Source organism: Thalassophryne amazonica, chromosome 1, assembly GCF_902500255.1.
Source record: "Thalassophryne amazonica chromosome 1, fThaAma1.1, whole genome shotgun sequence".
Classification (NCBI taxonomy): domain Eukaryota; kingdom Metazoa; phylum Chordata; class Actinopteri; order Batrachoidiformes; family Batrachoididae; genus Thalassophryne; species Thalassophryne amazonica.
The window spans coordinates 109,190,032-109,212,051 of record NC_047103.1 but is presented as its reverse complement, the minus strand read 5'-3'; the positions used below and the strand labels follow the sequence as shown (position 1 = coordinate 109,212,051).

General features: G+C 41.7%; 1 protein-coding gene across 3 annotated transcripts in view; it reads right to left on the bottom strand.

Moving 5' to 3' along the window:
- The window catches only part of LOC117513009 (ubiquitin-protein ligase E3A-like), a 211,597-nt gene that overhangs the window by 30,350 nt on the left and 159,227 nt on the right, over positions 1 to 22,020 (bottom strand). For all 3 annotated transcript variants that reach the window (XM_034173305.1, XM_034173297.1, XM_034173288.1), the window contains 2 exons: positions 3,857 to 4,012; positions 3,689 to 3,762 (listed from right to left, as the gene is read on the bottom strand). In XM_034173305.1, the coding sequence (XP_034029196.1) occupies positions 3,689 to 3,762; positions 3,857 to 4,012 (230 nt within the window). The remainder of the gene's footprint in view (positions 1 to 3,688; positions 3,763 to 3,856; positions 4,013 to 22,020) is intronic.

The following is a 22,020-nucleotide window of genomic DNA, read 5'->3' as shown; positions in this document are numbered from 1 at the left end:
CAAGTCTTTATATAAATAGTCTGATCCTCTTCTGTATTTGTTTTGACAAAAGGTGGCTGTACAAATGTGGGACTGAGTTTGAATAAATGTAACAGCACAGTAACAGCACGGAAAATACAGATTTATGGTGAAACTCTCTTGAAAACATTGATCATGCCCACATTGATTTCTATTTATGTCTGGTTGTCAGATTCTAACCAAGATGGTGGCGCTCTAGCAACAGATAGCGAATGAGCGGATTGCCACAGTCCTCCATCTAGTGAGTAAATAGAAATCGATGATGAAGATCAAACAGTAGCAGCACTGTGGTTGTATAAGAGCCCACTGCAAGCAGATCATTTGCCACCTTAGTAAGTGCTGTCTCCATGAAGTAGTGAGTTCTAAATGCTGACTGCAGAGGCTCAAAGAGTTCATTGTCAGCAAGTTAATCCACAAACTGCTGTAAAACCTTTTTTTTTTTAAATTCTGAACTGAAAGATAGATTCGGTATCTGTCTAACTTATCAGTGAACCCAGATTTAAGTTAGGTTTTTGAATAGTTTTCAACACTGTCCAAATTATACCATTTTGAAATCTTTATGATGAGAAAAACAATGTGGTATACATTTCAATATGATTGGAGCATTTTAAAATCATTGATCCTGACCTGGCTACAGCTGCTACCCTGGAATGGCCGGCATACATTTTTTGTGTCGGAAAGGGTACATTGAGGTACATTGTACGTGTGGTTTTTGCCATCTTAAGTGTCACTGAAAACTTGCTTGGCCCATGATGGACTATTCTTTCTCTGTGGCTCCTTCTCACCAAGAGAATCCACAGGGTGCATTCTAACATTTTAATTAAAAAAAGGACACAGCCATGCTGACTTTTTATTTAGAAATCTGACCTTGGCCAGATGTGCAGCGTCGGGAGCTGTCCTCTCTCCTCGTGTGAAGAATTAACACCTCGTGCGTAGCTTTGGCCAATCACAAGCACAGTCTGAAGCACTGGGCAACCATGGGATACAAAGGCTCGATTTGTATTGTATTGATTTTATAAAAGTAAAAGATACGTAGAGGACAAAACTGTAAAACATGCAGCCAATGGTAAAGCTCTTCACCAAATGTCTGCTTAAAATTGAGTATGCACAAAACTTTCTGACAGACTTGGTGGGCATCAGCTGACAATGAACACAATTAGAGAATGTATGGGTGCAAACAAATGAAAATTTTTTTACTGAACATTTTCTTTGAGTGGACAGCCAAGTGAAGAAGGAGCGAGGTCTCCTAGGGGGTTAAAGGGGCATGCCACCCTAGGAAAGTTTTAAAAAATGCTGCAATTTGATGCATTCTGGGAGCATTTTGGTCAGTTTTTTCTTGGTTTAAAACACAGTGGTATTTGACTCTTATGCTGGAACAAAATATGGTTCAAGTCTTGATATAATTAAAATTCATTTACTATCTTGTATGTATTGTCTGTAATAATTTTCAACAAATGGACTGACTATCTGCATTAACTGATTTTAATTATGCTTTCACTGTTTTCATTCTACATTTATGAAATTCTAAGTGTGTCTTATAAAACAAATCAATAATAGCACCCTTTCTGCCTTTAACAATAATAATAACAACTAGGACTGCAAGCAGTCATATATGGGCCCTCGTTCCGCGCAACCGCCTACCCAGGCCAGTGGGTGCCCTTGTGACCACATGTGGGCATGTGCGTACAGGGGCAACCACTCATCCCACAGTTCAAATTTCAAGCAAATCTCACAATGCATGAAGGAGTTATGACATGTTGATGGTTCATCCACTAGGGGACGCTCAGTGTACAAACAGAGGGGCTGGGTGTGTTCAGGGGCCAACCGTCATCATACATGTGAAGTTTCAAGTCAATCAGGCAAAGCATGAAGGAGTTATCATGACTTGATGTTCTATGGCGAAGGGTCAAAATGGAGGCACCACAGCGGCCAAACCCTTCAACATAGAGAAAAGCTTTTGATAACTTTTGGTTAGTATCATCTGTGGATGCTGTTAAATAAATTTGAAGTGCATTGGACAAAATCCCTAGGAGGAGTTCGTTCAAATACAACATGTGGAAATCACGCCAAAATGACAAGAAAATTCAAAATGGCTGACTTCCTGTTTGGAGTAGACCCATGGTGCAAGAGACTTTTTTGTACGTCTATGCAAGTCACACATGTGTACTAATTTTCATCTCCCTACTCCAAAAAAACCCCTATGGGGAGGGGTTTTTGAAAGATTCAAGGGGGCGCTATTGAGGCATTTTGCCCCGCCCATGGGCGCCGCCCCTATGAATTGTAAGAGGTTGTCGTGCTTGATTGTGTATCAATTTTACGCCGCCACACAGACGCCGTTACTCATAACTTCACGGCGTTCATCGCCTACGTTCACCAACTTGTTCTGCATGTTTTAGAAGTGGAATGAAGTTGATTGGGTTAAGTATGTGAAATCAGAAGCTGTTTAAGTATAATGTTCCATGGTGAAGGGTCAAAATGGCGGCGCCATAGCGGCAACACCCTTCGACAAAGAAAAGCTTTCAATAACTTTTGATCAGTATAATCTCTGGATACTGTGAAAGAAATTTGAAGTGCATTGAACAAAATCCATCGGTTCGTTCAGATACAACATGAGGAAATCACGCCAAAATGACAAGAAAATTCAAAATGGCAGACTTCTTGTTAGGAGTAGACCAATGGTGCAAGAGACTTTTTTGTACGTCTATGCAAGTCACACATGTGTACTAATTTTCATATCCTTACTCAAAAAAAAAAAAAAACCCTTATAGGGAGGGTTTTTTGAAAGATTCAAGGGGGCGCTATTGAGGCATTTTTCCCCACCCATGGGCGACGCCCCTATGAACTGTAATAGGTTGTCGTGCTTGACCTGTGTTTCAATTTTCATGATGATATGACAAAATTAAAGCCGTCAAAAGAAAGAACGTAATTTCATGGCGAACAGGCGATATTCGGCACGCCACCACACAGACGCCGTTACTCGTAACTTCACGGCGTTCATCGCCTACCTTCAACAACTTGTTCTGTATGTTTTAGACGTGGAATGAAGTTGATTGGGTTAACTATGTGACATCAGGACCTGTTCAAGTAAAAATAGGACATTTCCTTTTACCACCGGGGGGCGCTATGGCGGAGGTGAGAAGTTAATATATGCAAACGTTCAGGGCGGATCCTCATTGGACTTTGTCCTACTCGGGCCCTAATAACAATAATAAACAGCGCGATTATAATCGGGTCCTCGGAGGACGACTTAATAATAAGATAAATAATAATAATAATGATAAGAATAATAAGAATAAACAGCACAAATACAATATGGTCCTAGTAAGTCTTTGTCCTACTCAGGTCCTCGTGAGTTAGACTTCATCTTCCCTCGGGCCCTCATAATAAAAATCATAACCAATGAATATACCTGTACAGTATTTTGCACAGTGCTTTAATTTTACCTCAAAATACTTCATTTCCAGTGATGAAAGTGGTGCATGGCTTACTGTTGTACTGTAATCAGTGATCAGATAACCACAGTGAGCAGCTGTTGATTCTCATGTCACAAGCACTGTATCAGGCACTTGTTGGTGTCGCACAAGTCGTCTCTTGGACATTTGGTCTACATTTTAATAGTACTTGTAAGTGCAACCTGTTTTTGTATACACAAGGACAAACACTTTCTTACTTGATAATTTGCGACTCTCTGTTGTATCCACCATCATATTCAGTTGTTTCTTCAAGTGCGAGGAAATCTAGTTTCTGTGTACATGTGAAAAAGACACAGTGGTAATGGAATTACAAAAGCTTCTCATAATTTCTGCAAACAATGAAAATGTTTGTTAACAAAGCTCACTCTGCTTCCACAAATTAACAGCTCAATTTCTTCTGGTCGGAACAGATATTTCAGTGGGGACTCATTTGTGACCATGTGAAAGCCTCTCCTGAAAGCTTTGAACTGCTTCTCCACACTTTTGTTCAGCATGTACTCTGCATACTGAGCTACAAATTCCTGTAAAAACACAAATGAAAAGCATCAAGACTTAAGTGTTAAAATTAAAATGTGCACAGTAACGTCAACAGCCCAGCATTGCGTTGTTTGGCACATATGGGATAAGCACTATAGAAGTTGCTCAAGTCGAGCACACTGGGGGTGTAAAGTGTTAAAGTAAGCAATCGGACATGTATGCTTCGTGTAGGCTACGCTGACATGACTGAACTTATAGATAACACAGCTGCAACAATCGGACCAATCGGGAAATGTGTCATGGAGAACAAAAACTTCTGACAGATTACCGGTTCATGTTTACACGGCCACAAAAGCGCACACATTCTTCTTAATGGCTACATGCAGGAGATCCAGTTGTATAGTGTTGACAGAAAATTCCTACGTGAAATTCAATATAATGGTCTCCACGACACAAAGAATGGTCTACAGCGTTGCCATTGACTTGTTAGTGGAAGATGGATGCAATTTTGGATAGAATATTTACTTAATGTTGGGTATGTTTCATGCTATCATTGTTAGGAAGCCATGTTGTAAACAAATTTTCTGGGGTTAAAAGAAGTCGTTTCATTTGACATAATTATAGCATTGCTGGTGTTTTTGCTGTGTAAGAAGTACAACAAATTTCTCAGTTCCATGTGGTTTAGTGGAACCTCACACCAGTTGGGGTCAGAATGAACGTAATTTTGCTGTGAAATACTAGGGGTGATTGAAACATTTTGAGCCTTACCCAGAAAATTAGGATGTGGTTCTCCATATTTTGTATTCTGAGAAACCAACATTTCTCTTGAGAATGTGTGAAATTTTGATTCACTGTTTGTTTCACTGTTTGATTCAATGCTGAAGACAATATTTCAGTCAAGTGAGTAAGGGTGTGTCAGACTGGCAAAACAGACAAAGCTGGTGGGTGTGCTGCGATTCAGTATCTCACAAAAAAGGGAATGTCTCTAATGGAGAGCCATGAGGACATGACGTTAGGGGAGAATGCGAAGATGCCGCAGGATCAGGATCACCTCGACCAGCATGATTCGCAAGAGCCATGTCCATGAGCCAGAAGATCCGTGTCCCTGATCCAGGTCATCGCTGATAGACGAGAGGGTAACATAGCCAGTCCAGCAGACATTCCAAGAGAGTGCATTCTGTCTTTACTGAACTAGGAATGGCAAAACTTTCAGCACAATGGGTCCCACGTAGGCATGTGAAGATTAATCGATACCAATCGGTATCGCGATACAAACGTGTATGATCCGAGTACATCGATTCATTTGACGGGTTGGATTGTGTTGCATCGCTCACTGCCTGCTTGCATCAGTTTTTTTTCAGATGCACACTGAATGCACCACAGATGGAAGCCAGAAAGCTTCACGATTTCCTTATCGGTCCTTCAGTTCGGGACACCAGAGCGGCCATTGTTTTTGAGGGTGCTTATCGGGAAATTATCATTTCTCTACATTGATTGCAGACTGCGGCGGGTCTGTTTGAAGCTGTTTGGAAGCAACAAAGCAGCACTTCGACCCGCTGTTCGCTGGTTCTCTGATTCACTGATTTTCAGAAGCAGCAGGTCCGCAATGTCTTCATTAACCCCTCTCAAAGCCATTTAAAAGATGTCCATCATGAGTCAGCTGGATTAAAGTCACAAACTGGGACTCTTGTCTTGTTTTAGGCAAGAAACGTCCAACGTTCCACACCAGAGATTTACGAGATGGTTCTCTGGCGTTAGCACCACCCGTGTGTAAATTGAAGTTGTCCATCAGGTAAAGGAAATAATAATAATAATAATAGCCTCTGTTTTGTGGGACTAAGTGCACAGCTCCACGGAGCCGCGCAGATTTCAGTCAGAATTAATAACTTCATAGCGAATTGCCGTTTTAAATCAAATGACACCTCTTTCCAAACGCTATAATACAAACAATAACCTCCAACCGACAAACCCCGTTTTTCTCCCCCAAAATGAGACGTCCTCCGCTCTTTATGAAACACTGATCTTGACGCGCAATGCAGCTGACTGAAGAGCTTAGCAACTATAGAGTTACATTTGTGTCATTAATATCTGAAAGGAAATGCTTTTGACAAAAACTACATATTTTGTTTATTTCTATTTATGTCCAGAGATCTAGGATCCATCAAGTACATCAAGGATCCAGTATTTTATTTACTTTAAGATGCAATAAAAAGTTGTTGATATAGAAAACCTGTGAAGCCTACTTTTAGTACACAGAAAATTCACAAGAGGTGTTGACAAGGGAACTGATAAGGAATCAGATCGATAAGCAGAATTGATAATGGCATAGACCGATAAAATCTCATCAATACCCATCATTAATCGCATCGCATTGTGAGGAATTGAATCATCATCAGATACATATCAAATTGCATCAAAACAGGAACAGGGGTGAATTGAATTGCATCGCATCATCACTACTGTCATGTGACATAGATGCGATATGTATTGTATCACTGGTAGTGTATCGAGATGCGTATCGAATTGTTGTCAGTGATGAGATTCACATGCCTAGTCCCAAGGCTTCTCATGGCTAATCAGAAAGGGACAAAGTTCCGGATGTCCAGGGAGAATCTTCCGCTTTTTGAGATAGATCCAGATAACTTCATGTGGTGATTTCTGACCACGTATAAGACCTGGGTCCATTACTTCACCCGGATTGCAAACAACAGCTGAACCAATGGAAACTCTCTCACTGAAGAAAACCAAAACTGACTCACGGACATGAACAGACTCAACAAGCTCATCAAGAAAGTTGGCTCTGCCTGGGAGTTGAGCTTGAGTCTGTGACAGAGATGTCAAAGATAAGGATGTTGAGGAAACTGCTCAGCATCTGGAACAACACCTCCCACCATCTGCATGCCACACTGACATCCTGTCAGAGCACCTTCAGCCACAGAGTGAGACCACCAAGGTGCACCACAGAACACCACAAGAGGTCTTTCCTACCTGTGGCAATCAGGCTGTAGAACTCCTCCCCCTTCTACAGGATGAATGCATAACTGAACAGAGTTATTCAGTTAGAGTTATATGCAATTTTGTTTAACATCTGGCACAAATGTCCCCCCCCCCCCCCCCCCCAAAAAAACCAAAACAAAAACAAAAAACATTGTTCTCTGTTTACTGTTACCATTCTCTGGCATAATAATTTCTTTTGGTACAAATAAAGCTGATCTTATTCTAACTGAAAAGGTCATGGCATCTGTATTCTGGGATGCTGAGAGCATCATAATGGTGGACAATCTCCAGAAGAGATTAACCATCACTGAGGCCTATGTTTCCCTTTTGCAACAACTGCATGAGAAAATAAAGAATAAGTGGTGGGAAATGCATCAATGAGGTGGTGTTCTGGTCCACAATGCTCTAGTCTACATGTCGATCATAGTGGCTACCATTCATGAACATGGCTTTAAACTTATACTGCACCCAACTTATTCCCTGTATATGGCTACTTCAGACTTCCATCTGTCTCCAAACATGAAAACGCATCTTGCTGGAACTCATAATACTGACAATGATGTCACATCTGCAGTGGATGACTTCTGTGAGCCCCAGGATAAGACCTTCTATGAGAATGGTATTAAGGCACTGCAGTGACGGTAGAAAAGGTGTATGAACTGACATGGGGATTATGTTTAAAAATAAAGCATTATATTAATTCACTCATGGTTTCTTCTTGGTAAGGCTCAAAACTTCTCATTCACCACTCGTACTGCAGTACTGAAAGGAAGTACAAATTATTTAGTGAGCTTAATAAATGACTGAACTAAGGAAAGTTTTCTTTTTAAAATTTATATGGAGAAACAATTCAAACAGAAGTATAGCGACAATGCACAGATAGAAACATACCTTGGGGGGCTTTTGTGTAACAGATAGCATAAGTGAAATCTCTGATGCATTCTGGTGCATTTTCAGGTCTATTTACCCACCAACAAAAATCTCCAAAAATTTAGTTTTTATTGAGTCAGGTCAATTTTTCCACCTGTGTCTTCACACAACTTGTATTATACTACCAGCGTTTAATCCCCCCCCCCAAAAAAGCATACACTGTGATTCAGAAAAAGTACACAGCAAAGGAAATGACCATTCAAAGAACACAAAAATAATAATTCCCAGTATCAATTCAAATGGAACAATAGGAGTATTTATGGTACAATGCATCAACTTGTTCAACCTTTACTCACGTCTGAGTTTTCCTAGTTTTCGCAGGAGCTTTGAAGCTATTGATAACAGCCGTTTTCAAATTCTTGGCCATCTTAAAATCCTTTCAAAAGTGTTTTTACTTCAAGGTTAATTCCGATTACTCTACATTTTGAAGTTAAAATTTTCTTACATTAGAAAACTTGTAATTAAAATAGTTTTAATAGAAAAAGAAATTCTTTAGAAATCTTTGATGTTAACCTGTAAATTAAATCAATAACGTATCTGTTGTTGTTGAGACAGTTTCTTGATAAACATAAGAAACCTTGGGCATTATTTTTTAGACAAGTAAAATAGCATGAAATGTAATGTGTACATTCATTCATTCAGCAAATGTTTAAATGTTTATGATTTGGGACAAGAAATATATTTCTTAAAGTATAAAGAAATATGAAACTGTGCTGTGCTATTTTCTTTATTTGCTGGTTAAAAAAATAACTTAAAAAGTCAGTTATTTAAACTTGAGACTTGTAGTTTGTCATTGTTGTAGTTATGGCAGTAATAATTTAAAAAACTGTTTAGCTTCGGTCAAACAATTATATATAAAATAAATATATATATAATTATATATATAAAACATCCAATCCACTCAGCTAACTATCTGATAAACTTCAGCAGAGCACTAATGTCACGTATTATTTTCAATTATGATTCATGAATTCATTCAGCGCACAGACTCAACAATAACAAAAAACTAACAACACAACTCAACAGTGAACATATGTGACTGAAAGGGTGTGGGCAGAAGCAAAGCTTATAAATGCTCACCCCTTATATATACATACAGTTGTATGCAAACGTTTGGGCACCCGTGATAATTATCATGATTTTCCTTTATAAATCATTGGTTGTCTGGATCAGAAATCTCAGTTAAATATATCATATACAACCCCTGGCAAAAATTATGGAATCACCGGCCTCGGAGGATGTTCATTCAGTTGTTTAATTTTGTAGAAAAAAAGCAGATCACAGACATGACACAAAACTAAAGTCATTTCAACTTTCTGGCTATAAGAAACACTATAACAAATCAGGAAAAAAAATTGTGGCAGTCAGTAACGGTTACTTTTTTAGACCAAGCAGAGGGAAAAAAATATGGGATCACTCAATTCTGAGGAAAAAAATTATGGAATCATGAAAAACAAAAGAACGCTCCAACACATCACTAGTATTTTGTTGCACCACCTCTGGCTTTTATAACAGCTTGCAGTCTCTGAGGCATGGAATTAATGAGTGACAAACAGTACTCTTCATCAATCTGGCTCCAACTTTCTCTGATTGCTGTTGCCAGATCAGCTTTGCAGGTTGGAGCCTTATCATGGACCATTTTCTTCAACTTCCACGAAAGATTTTCAATTGGATTAAGATCCAGACTATTTGTAGGCCATGACATTGACCCTATGTGTCTTTTTGCAAGGAATGTTTTCACAGTTTTTGCTCTATGGCAAGATGCATTATCATCTTGAAAAATGATTTCATCATCCCCAAACATCCTTTCAATTGATGGGATAAGAAAAGTGTCCAAAATATCAACGTAAACTTGTGCATTTATTGATGATGTAATGACAGCCATCTCCCCAGTGCCTTTACCTGACATGCAGCCCCATATCATCAATGACTGTGGAAATTTACATGTTCTCTTCAGGCAGTCATCTTTATAAATCTCATTGGAACGGCACCAAACAAAAGTTCCAGCATCATCACCTTGCCCAATGCAGATTCGAGATTCATCACTGAATATGACTTTCATCCAGTCATCCACAGTCCACGATTGCTTTTCCTTAGCCCATTGTAACCTTGTTTTTTTCTGTTTAGGTGTTAATGACGGCTTTCGTTTAGCTTTTCTGTATGTAAATCCCATTTCCTTTAGGCGGTTTCTTACAGTTCGGTCACAGACGTTGACTCCAGTTTCCTCCCATTCGTTCCTCATTTGTTTTGTTGTGCATTTTCGATTTTTGAGACATATTGCTTTAAGTTTTCTGTCTTGATGCTTTGATGTCTTCCTTGGTCTACCAGTATGTTTGCCTTTAACAACCTTCCCATGTTGTTTGTATTTGGTCCACAGTTTAGACACAGCTGACTGTGAACAACCAACATCTTTTGCAACATTGCATGATGATTTACCCTCTTTTAAGAGTTTGATAATCCTCTCCTTTGTTTCAATTGACATCTCTCGTGTTGGAGCCATGATTCATGTCAGTCCACTTGGTGCCACAGCTCTCCAAGGTGTGATCACTCCTTTTTAGATGCAGACTAACGAGCAGATCTGATTTGATGCAGGTGTTAGTTTTGGGGAAGAAAATTTACAGGGTGATTCCATAATTTATTCCTCAGAATTGAGTGAGTCCATATTTTTTTTCCCTCTGCTTGGTCTAAAAAAGTAACCGTTACTGACTGCCACTATTTTTTTCTTGATTTCTTATAGTGTTTCTTAAAGCCAGAAAGTTGCCATTTGAAATGACTTTAGTTTTGTGTCATGTCTGTGATCTGCTTTTTTTCTACAAAATTAAACAACTGAATGAACATCCTCCGAGGCCGGTGATACCATAATTTTTGCCAGGGGTTGTAGCAGAGAAACACACTGATATTTGAGAAGTGAAATGAATTTTCTAGTATTTACAGAAAGTGTACAATAATTATTTCAACAAAATTAGGCAGGTGGAAAAATTTGGGCACCCTTGTCATTTTATTAATTTGAATACATTTAGCGCTAATTATTGGAACACAAAATTGGTTTGGTAAGCTCACTGACCCTTGACCTCCTTACACAGGTGATCAATCATAAGAAAGGGTATTTAAGGTGGTCATTTGTAAATGTTTCCCCTCTTTGCATCTCTTCTGAGTGGCAACATGGGAGCCTCTAAACAACTCTCAAATGACCTGAAAAGAAAGACTGTTCAACATTATGGTTTAGGGAAGGACACAAAAAGTTATCTCAGAGATTCAGCTGTCAGTTTCCACTGTGAGGAACATAGTGAGGAAATGGAAGACCGCAGGCACAGTACTAGTTAAGGCCCGAAGTAGCAGGCCAAGAAAAATCTCAGATAACCTGAAGCGAAGGACGGTGAGTACAGTCATAGTCAACCCACAGATCTGCTCCAAAGACCTACAACATGATCTTGCTGCAGATAGAATCTCTGTGCATCGTTCATCTATACAGCGCACTTTGCACAAGGAGATGCTGTATGATGCTTGGCTGAAATACGAGGGTAGGCTGAAAAGTTATAAAGCTCCCCACGAACGAGTAATGCATTAACTACATTATGGTGAGCCTTAGAACTTTTCAGCCTACCCTCGTAGAACACAGCATTCATAGAAAAACACTTGCTACCTACAGTAAAAATTGGAGGTGGTTCCATCATGCTGTGGGGCTGTGTGGCCAGTGCAGGTACTGTGAATCTTGTTAAAGTTGAGGGTCACATGGATTCCAGCCAATATCAGCAGATTCTTGAGAACAATGTTAATGAATCAGTGACAAAGTTGAAGCTGCTCCAGGGCTGGACAAGACAACAACCCAAAACACTGCTCAAAATCTATTAAGGCATTCATGGAGAGGAACAAGTACAACGTTCTGGAATGGCCATCCCAGTCCCCTGAATATTATTGAAAATTTGTGGTGTGATTTTAAGCGGGCTGTCTATGCTTGGAAACCAGCAAACCTGAGATGTTTTGTAAAGAAGAATGTTCCAAAATACCATCAACCAGAATCCAGACTCTCATTGGAAACTGTAGGAAGCATTTAGAGGCTGTTATTTCTGCAAAAGGAGGCTCTACTAAATATTGATGTATTTTTTTCTGTTGGGGTGCCCAAATTTATGCACCCGCCTAATTTTGTTTAAAGAATTATTGTACACTTTCTACAAATCCTATAAACTTCAATTCACTTCTCAATTATCAGTGTGTTTGTCTGCTATATGACATATTTAACTGAAATTGCTGATGCAAACAACCAATGATTTATAAAGGAAAATCTTAGAAATCATCAGGGGTGCCCAAACGTTTACATACAACGCTACATACATACACATATACGCAAACGTCCAACAGCAAATGCCATCACAGAAAGTATAAATTCCTCAATTAAAAGAAAACACAGCCAGACAAACAGTGCAAAAAAACACTAAAAAAACCGAACAAAATCTATAAGCCTAGTTTATATAGGAAGTGATCATGTTGTTCTTATAGAGCCTTTTAAAGCTAATGTACCAGATAATTTGATGCTATCAGCACAATTACTCCAAATATTAACACCTTTAACAGAAATGCAATGACTTTTTACACTAGTTTGAATCTTTCATTTCTCAATTGTAATTGGACTCCCTCATCTTAAACAGATCCTGGACATGTTGTGGAAAAAGTCTGTTTTGACTTTATACATGATTTGAATTGTGGTGTACTCAAGTCCCAGAATTTTAAAATATGTAAACTGACAAATAATGGGTTTGTTGGTTCACGGTATGGTTTGTCACTAATAATGCTAGAAGAATTCTAGAAGTAGAAATATTGGTTTTGTATGTGTTTCCCCAAACCTCAATGCAATATGTCACATGTGGAACAAGCAATGAATGATAGGAAAGAGGAAATCTTTTGTTTTATGCAAGATTGCAATGGCTTTAGTCATTTTACATTTAACACAATTGATGTGTGTTTTCCAGCTTAATTTGTCACCAATGAAGACCAAGAAATTTTGTTCTGGAGAGAAGTTCAATTTCAGTATCATGTAATAATAAATTTCTGCTTAAATTCACTTAGTTTTACCAAAATGGAGCGATAATTGGTTTGAATCAAACCACTGTTTAATCCTCTTCAATTAATTCATCATGTCTAAAAGCTGTCCTAAATGATCCCCACTACAAAACACAGTTCGACCACAGCGGAGAGCTGGGGTCGCATTGCTTATTGCTCCCCAGCTCAGTCGCCATGTGTTGGAGTTCACTCTGGTGAACGAGAGGGTCGTGTCCCTACGCCTTCGGGTCGGGGACAGGTCTCTCACCGTTGTCTCAGCCTACGGGCCGAGCAGCAGTGGAGAGTACACAGCTTTCCTGGAGTCCCTGGGAGGGGTACTAGATAACGCTCCGACTGGGGACTCCAATGTTCTCCTGGGGGATTTCAACGCCCACGTGGGCGGCAACAGTGAGACCTGGAGGGGGGTGATCGGGAAGCACGGCCTCCCTGATCTGAACCCGAGTGGTGTTCAGTTGTTGGACTTCTGTGCTAGTCACAGTTTGTCCATCACAAACACCATGTTCGAGCACAAGGGTGTCCATAAGTGCACGTGGCACCAGGACACCCTAAGCCGGAGGTCGATGATCGACATTGTAGTCGTATCATCTGACCTTCGGCCACGTGTCTCGGACACTAGAGTGAAGAGAGGGGCAGAGCTGTCGACCGATCACCACCTGATGGTGAGTTGGATCCGCTGGGAGGGGAGGAAGCCGGTCAGACCTGGCAGGCCCAAACGTATCATGAGGGTCTGGAGGGAATGACTGGCGGAACCCTCTGTCAGCGAGGTCTTCAACTCCCACCTGCGGGAGAGCTTCTCCCAGATCCCGGGAGAGGTTGGAGACATGGAGTCCGCGTGGACCATGTTCTCCACCTACATTGTTGATGCGGCCGCTCGTAGCTGTAGTCGCAAGGTCTCTGGTGCCTGTCGCGGCGGCAATCCCCGAACCCGGTGGTGGACACCGGAAGTAAAGGATGCCGTCAAGCTGAAGGAGTCCTACTTATCTTTGATGGTAGGTGGGACCCCAGAGGCAGCTGAAGGGTACTGGCAGGCCAAACGTGCTGCAGCCCGTGCGGTCGCAGAGGCAAAAACTCAGGTCTGGGAGCAGTTCGGGGAGGCTAAGGAGGAGGACTATCAGTTGGCCTCGAAGAGATTCTGGCAAACCATCCGACGCCTCAGGAGGCGGAAGCAGCTCTCCACCAGCACTGTTTACGGTGCGGGTGGGGAGCTGTTGACCCTGACTGGGGATGTTGTCGGGCGGTGGAAGGAGTACTTCGAGGATCTCCTCAATCCCATCTTCACGTCTTCCAAAGAGGAAGCAGAGACCGGGGACTCAGAAGCGGACTCATCCATTACCCAGGCCGAAGTCACTGAGGTGGTTAGCAAGGTCCTCGATGGCAAGGCTCCTGGGGTGGATGAAATCCGTCTTGAGTACCTTAAGTCTCTGTATGTTGTGGGACTGTCTTGGCTGACACGCCTCTGCAACATCGCATGGCGATCGGGGACAGTGCCTCTGGATTGGCAGACCGGGGTGGTGGTCCCTCTGTTTAAGAAGGGGGACCGGAGGGTGTGTTCCAACTATAGGGGGATCACACTCCTCAGCCTCCCCGGTAAGGTCTATTCCAGAGTACTGGAGAGGAGAATTCAACCAATGGTCGAACCTTGGATTCAGGAGGAGCAGTGTGGTTTTCGTCCTGGTCGTGGCACACTGGACCAGCTCTACACGCTCCATCGGGTGCTAGAGGGGTCATGGGAGTTCGCCCAACCAGTCCACATGTGTTTTGTGGATCTGGAGAAGGCGTTCGACCGTGTCACTCGGGGCGCCCTGTGGGGAGTGCTCCGGGAGTACAGGGTCCTTTGATAAGGGCTATCCAGTCCCTGTACGACCGCAGCAGGAGCTTGGTTCGCATTGCCGGTAGTAAGTCAAACCTGTTTCCAGTGCACGTTAGCCTCCGCCAGGGCTGCCCTTCGTCACCGGTTCTGTTCATTATTTTTATGGACAGAATTTCAAGGCGCAGCCAGGGTGTAGAGGGGGTCTGGTTTGGGAACCACAGAATCTTGTCTCTGCTGTTTGCGGACAATGTGGTTCTGTTGGCTTCGTCAAATCAGGACCTTCAGCCTGCACTGGGGCGGTTTGCAGCCGAGTGTGAAGCGTCCGGGATGAAAATCAGCACCTCCAAATCCGAGGCCATGGTTCTCGACCGGAAAAAAGTGCTTTGCCCTCTTCAGGTCGGTGGAGTGTCCTTGCCTCAAGTGGAGGAGTTTAAGTATCTCGGGGTCTTGTTCACGAGTGAGGGACAGATGGAGCATGAGATCGATAGACGGAACAGTGCAGCATCTGCAGTGATGCGGTCGCTATATCGGACCGTCGTGGTGAAGAGAGAGCTGAGTAGGGGGGCAAAGCTCTCGATTTACCGATCGATCTACGTTCCGATCCTCACCTATGGTCATGAGATTTGGCTCATGACCGAAAGAATGAGATCGCGTGTACAAGCGGCCGAGATGAGTTTCCTCCGCAGGGTGGCTGGGCGCTCCTTTAGAGATAGGGTGAGGGGCTTGGTCACTCGGGAGGAGCTCGGAGTCGAGCCGCTGCTCCTCCACGTCGAAAGGAGTCAGTTGAGGTGGCTCGGGCATCTTTTCCGGATGCCCCCTGGACGCCTCGCTGGAGAGGTGTTCCGGGCACGTCCCATTGGGAGGAGGCCCCGGGGAAGACCCAGGACACGCTGGAGGGACTACATCTCTCAGCTGGCTTGGGAATGCCTTGGGGTTCCCCCGGAGGAGCTGTGTGTGGATCGGGAGGTCTGGGCGGCTTTGCTTGAGCTGCTGCCCCTGCTACCCGACTCCGGATAAAGCGGAAGAAAATGGATGGATGGATGGATGGATGGTTTAACAATACAATCAATTATATTTTTTTAAGATCAAAAACATAAAATTCTATTAGTTGTTTTTTCCTTTTAATTTACGAGCTATGTCAATTATTTCAGTTTCATCTGTTTCTATATTAAACATTGACTCCAGAATTGTAATGGTTGTTTTGCTGTTGTCCAAGGAACACATTTTTGGGATACAACTGAATTTGCTAATTTTTTACCCAAATTGACAAAATAATTGCTGAAACTATTAGCTATAGCATTAGTGTCTTGAACAATTTTGCCAGTCTTTGCATAAAATAAGCTGGATAATCTTTAACAATTGTTTTTCTTTTGGATGATTTCATTTAAAAGATTCCAAGTACCAAGTAATGTTACTTTTATTTTTTTTCCCCAATAAATCACTATAGTACTGTTTCTTAGAAGTTCTCATAATGCCAGTTTTTGTTTATCTTATATTTTCTTTCAGCTTCATTAGTTCAAAATTTTATAAACTGCTTGTACAATAAATTTTTCTTTTATAGTGTAGGTGACACCAAAAAATGTTCACAAATAATCACTAAAAATGATGAAATGTTGATATTTAAAAAAATTTTGAACAATAAAAGTCGATGATAAGTGTGCAGGTGAAGGATAAACTCCAGTTGTCTGAAGCCTGCGCACAATTTCAGCCCCGTTCAGCCCTCAGCCGCGGCCATATTGTTGCTATGTCATCACCAGAACGGCACCTGCTGATTCAAGCACAAATCAATTGTAAACACCTTGGAGTCGAGCTGTTTTTAGACTTTTTTTTTTTTTTTTAAAGTCCAGTCTGGAGGACATTTTTTTTTTCTAGCATGTTTTTTTTTTTTTTGTATTTTAAGTCCAGTCTGAAAGCTGTAGCAGAAAGCTGTGATCAAACTGTTGTATTTTTGTAACAAAAGAATTGTATTGTTGTAACAAAAGAACAAAAGAAAAAAGAGACAAGGAAACATGTCACTCGTTCTTTTCTATTTATGCATGAAAGTATTATGTTTGATGTGCCATACTCTGTTCATTGGGGAACGTTTACTTAGTGTGTTCTTTTACATATGTGTGTGTGGTATATAATTCCAGGTAAACCAGTTACAAGATTTATTCTACAAGACTTGATTTGGTTTCAAAGCGGAATGTTGCAGCCACGCTGATTTATATATAAAACTAGACAAAGGAAACTCCAGAAACTACGTTACCCAGAATTCTTTGGGGTGGAGCTTGTTAAACCTTTAAAAGAGCTTGCGCCCGGGAATTCGCTCTCTTTACTCTTACGCTCTTTACGCTTACACTCTTACTTCTCTCTTCTTTTCCTCGAGTCTAAAGACGCGCCAAGCCGTCAGTAGTAGATTTATGACCCTTTGTTTAAAGCCACGTGCTACATAAGACTCATTCTTGTTTGGCGCACCAACAAGAATTTACTTTATTTTTCGACAGATAACTTTTGCAACCTTTGTCAAGTTAAACGCTCCGGCGCATTTAACTTCCTTTTTCGAATTTTCAAATTAAAACCTTTTTCTTCTTCAAACTCCAAATTCCTTTCGCGAACATTTTTTTTCTAAAGTCAGCTATTTTTGCATTGAATTTTGATTTGACCAAGCTTCCAAAACACGACGACGAAAGCCGAATTTTTGATTTTTTGATAGAGAATAAAGACGCGCAAACCTTTATTCTGACAAGCCATACTCCAGAGCACTGCAGAGAAAAACATCCAGGTCAGCTGAGACGTTCAACAGCATCTTGAACTGCCGCCACAACACAACAGCACAATAACAGAAATCTTTACCGCTGACAAGACCGAGCGGGTCGGACCGGCAGAGCCTCTTTGTCAAGGTCCCTGACGAAGCTGTGTGGTGGACAGGGTGTCGACTGAACCAGATGATTTCAGCATGGGACCTCACGGAGACCCGCTGCACTGCGCAAAGTAAGACCGGGCTATGTTGTCAGATAAACAGAGTGGCTTTATTTAACTCTGTTCAAAATCATTAATCTTCTCTCAGGTTAATAATACCAAAGTAAATTACCTGTTAAATTAGGACGAATCTTACTCCTAAAACTCCTGCTACGAAACCAAATTATCTGAACATCATATAATCATTGCTCATTGAAAGTCGTCATCATTAAATTGATAACTGTGATAAGTCCTGTTATTTAACTCCTGCCAGAGTTAAATAAATATCTTAAACATGTGAAGTTGTCTGTGATTTTTGTATGGTTTCACAGAGGGTGTCGGATCTGACCTGCGGAGCTTATCCTTTAGAAACTGAGAATGATTAATTAAATTGAGACTAATCAATTAATGAATGCTTAAACTAAAAGTACCTATACTTTGAACTAGGTGGTGCCCCGAGGTAAAATTATCCACAAGCGATAATTTTCAATATTCCAAAACATTATTATATTCATCCTGTGACTGTTCCTACAGAATATTGGTGCAAGCCCTTGAGAGGCACACTTATCAGGTCTGAATCTCTGTGAGTCATACAGAAAATACAGTCAATTAAGTTGGAAGCGTATAATAATCTGTCCTTATTCAACTGTGTGTGTGCATGAGAGAGAAGGAGAGAGAAAAAGAGGAAAAAGAAAGCGCTGTGTTATTTCCACATGAGAAATTCATGTTTAACGTGAGGCCACGGTGACAGTTAAATTCTGTGAGTTTCCACATTTAAACTGTTCACCCGGATACATATTGCAAAATTGCGAGATTCCAATTATTGTAATCACTGTATTCGTGACTCCAAGGGACTAGTTAAATTAGCTACTTAACCAGTCACAAAACTTGTGAGTCAGTCAGCATGTTGTGCTCCGATTTTCCAGCCACGGTTTGCATGAGCTGAGATTTTGATGTTACACTGAGCCTATATTCCAGAAAGGATTGCCAGTGGTTGCTTCCCTGACTGAGGAGACGTCCTGGTCAAAAGCTTGTTTGAGAGGAAAGGGAGGGGGACCCCTATGTCTACCATCTTGTGTTTTAAAAGTGCTGTATCGTTCAAAAGGACTGCCGCGTCCGCCATTTTGTGGAAAAACAAGCACGTTTTTAAGAATTTATTGTTGCTGAGTGGAAAAGTTTGAAGAGGAGGCGTTGCCTGCTTCAAACCCCCTCTGTGTGTGAAACACGTCACGAAGTCATCAACAGCTTGACGCACTGTCATCAAACTGCGCTACGTCACACGCACGACGTAAACAGTCGCCATCTTAGTACGCCAGCTCCAAACGGCTTAGCGGCCCACAAGCAGTGTTGAAAATCATAACGATTTGTTTCATTAAGCATTACTTGGTGAACCAAGCTGCTTCTAACGGTCACTAACTGCATGAAACCTGCATGTTAATCAGTCCGTGTAATTTCGTTCAATCGATTTCCGTTGTCGGCGCGACGCACGGCAGAAAAGGCCTGCTAACAGAGCGCTAATACGCTCTAGCTTCTACAGCCGTGCTAACGGCCCCTTAACCTGGATAGAACACTAATAGCCATCGGAAAGCCAGAAGCAATAGCGTGCTAACAGGCCGTTAGCTGCTCTCAAACGCCGAGGCTCCGATCACTGAATTAATCCAGGTGCTAACCACCGCAGATAAGCACCTGACCGACCAGTTAACCGAGCTCCCGCTAACACATAACAGCATGCTACAGTAACCGGATAGTCTTACGACTGCTGGTAACTAGACTGTACTGCATGTAAATAATTTCCAGCGACTTTTAACTTTTTCCTACGACTTAAAAGAGTAACTACTAGAAACTGAAACATTTATTATCAAGTCTTATCTTGCATAATACATTTTTTTTTAACTCTTAAGTCGCTTCTCCAATTCTAATTGGAAATATTAATCTTTTATTCTGCTGTCTTGATACTAATCAAGTGTACACACATATTTAATCCTGTTGTTTTCACAACCAGCTAATGAACTTTATAGTTTCAATCCAATTTAATTAGGATTAATCAGGAGATCATTTAATAACACTAAAGAAAAAAAAAATGTTTATAACACTCCTATCTCATTCAAAGAACACCTTCAGAAGTGATTTCTTTTTAGAGTGAAAGTGTTGAAGCTTCACCAAAGTGTAACCCATAGCAGTTCTAAACAGAGAATATTGGTGTTACACCACAATAACTAAACAAAGAAAAGTTCTACTTGTGTGTACATAACAACAAATAACACTCAATATTTTCCTTTTGCATTTGTGTGAATTCTCCACTGCTGGTTTCACCTGCAGTTAACTCACTAATCCTTTTCACACTTCTGCAGCTGGATCATCGGTAAATATTTTTATTATCGCTCATCTTATTTTGTTGTCAATTCTTTATTGTTTTGTTTCTGGTGGACACTATCTAACCATCATCCCAGAAAGCCAACATGGCCACGCCCAGTGACAACAAACCAAGAACTTCCGCCGACCTGGAAAGCCAAGGTCGTAGCGACTCAGGTGAGCTTTTAGAAGAGGTCTTATCTGACCTGACCGTCGTAATATTGCCTGGCTACTTGCACGACATGCAACAAACCACGCGTGAAGGCATAGTTGCTGAAATGTCTGAACTCATCAGTCAGACATTAGCAGCAACTGTGGAAAAGAAAAACCTGGATACACTGCTTGGCAAGCTAGCCATTGCCACAGCCCAAAAACGCTCAAAAACGCGGAATCACTCATGGACAAATCAGATCTTTCTATAAAAAGGCAGAAGGAACAAAATGTCAAATTGTGTGAGGGGAATAAACTCCTGAGACAGCAATTAGAAGAAAAACAACAGGCTTTGACCCTTGCTGAAGAAAAATTGGAAGACCTACAGGCTTCCCCAGATCAGCCCGATGAATCAGATACCGCATCTGATCCTGGAGCTAAAGACAAAACCTTACTCCTGAAAGAAACTCTTCAGGAACGCGACAATGAAATTAAGGAGTTACAAGCTGAACTTAGCTCCACGTATCTAGAACAAGGAGAAGCTCATGATTTACTCCAACAGGCATATGGTGATCTTAAAACATTGAAGAGTCATGCTGGAAAGCATGAAGACATTTTGGAGTCTGAAAAGCTGAAGACTCGCGAGGTGCTGAGGCGTCTGACAGATACACAAACTCTTTTAGACGATACTCTAGAACGAAATGAGCGCCTCAATGCTGAAGTGCAATCATTAAAGCGCGAACGACAATTAAACTCCCAATCACCGGGAGACCCTAAACAAAAAGTCATGTGGAAAAGCAGAATGCAAACGTTCACCACCACAGACCGCAAGGAAGTGCGCCCTGAACCCCTGTCAGGACCCATGTCGCATCCTCAGGAGTTCCAACCTCCTTATCATAGGAATCGAGAGACACTGCCTCTCCTTCCCACTCAGATGCGTCCTACCACAGTCCTTAATGACAGAGAGCTGGACAAGATTGCACGGCTTATTAACCGTTTTGAGCCAACTCCAGGAGGCTCCCCCGACATGTGCGTATTTAAATGACATACGTTATTACCTCAGGGATTTCACTCATGCTACCGGTGAACATTATATCTACCTCATCAAGCTGACTTCCAACCGCGAGGTCAGCCGGTTCGTTGAGTGCCCACCCGCCGAGGTGCAATAAGACTTTGCTAAACTTAGCTTAGCATTAGAAAAAGAATATTCGGATCACTCCGTTCAGACAGGCCTAGCCGCCGCTATGGCCGTCAAACAAGGCAGGCGCAAACCGCCCCAACAATATTACAACAGGCTCCTCTGTACCTATTTCGGCACATGAAATAAACCAGGTATGGAAGAGGACCTTAAATTTAAAACCTTGTTCCTTGAGAACTTCCACCCTAACACGAGTCATCATCTGGGAATCCTGGGAGAACCCAATGAGGCTCCCATACAATACCTGCATGACCTTGCCACGAAAGGTTTCGCTAAACAAATTAAGAGAGAGGGTAAATCCGAGGACAAAATGATCCTCAGCCTTGAAGCATCTAGGCCTACCCTCGAGCTTGAAGGCACCTCCGGGGGGTCATTTAAACCTCATACTGGCTCTGCCACTACCTCCCCTTGACAGATGAAACCATCTATCAGAAGACGACCCAAAGATCGAGGGGGACCACGAGCAAAACCACAGTGGTCCCCATAAAACCAAAGTGACTTCGGAACCAGAGAGGGCTCCGAAACTGCTGAAAATCGGGGAAATAAGTTCAAACCCAGACAGTGGGAGAAGCCCACCACATGGGAAGATCACCCCGATGACAGACGTGAGTACCCAG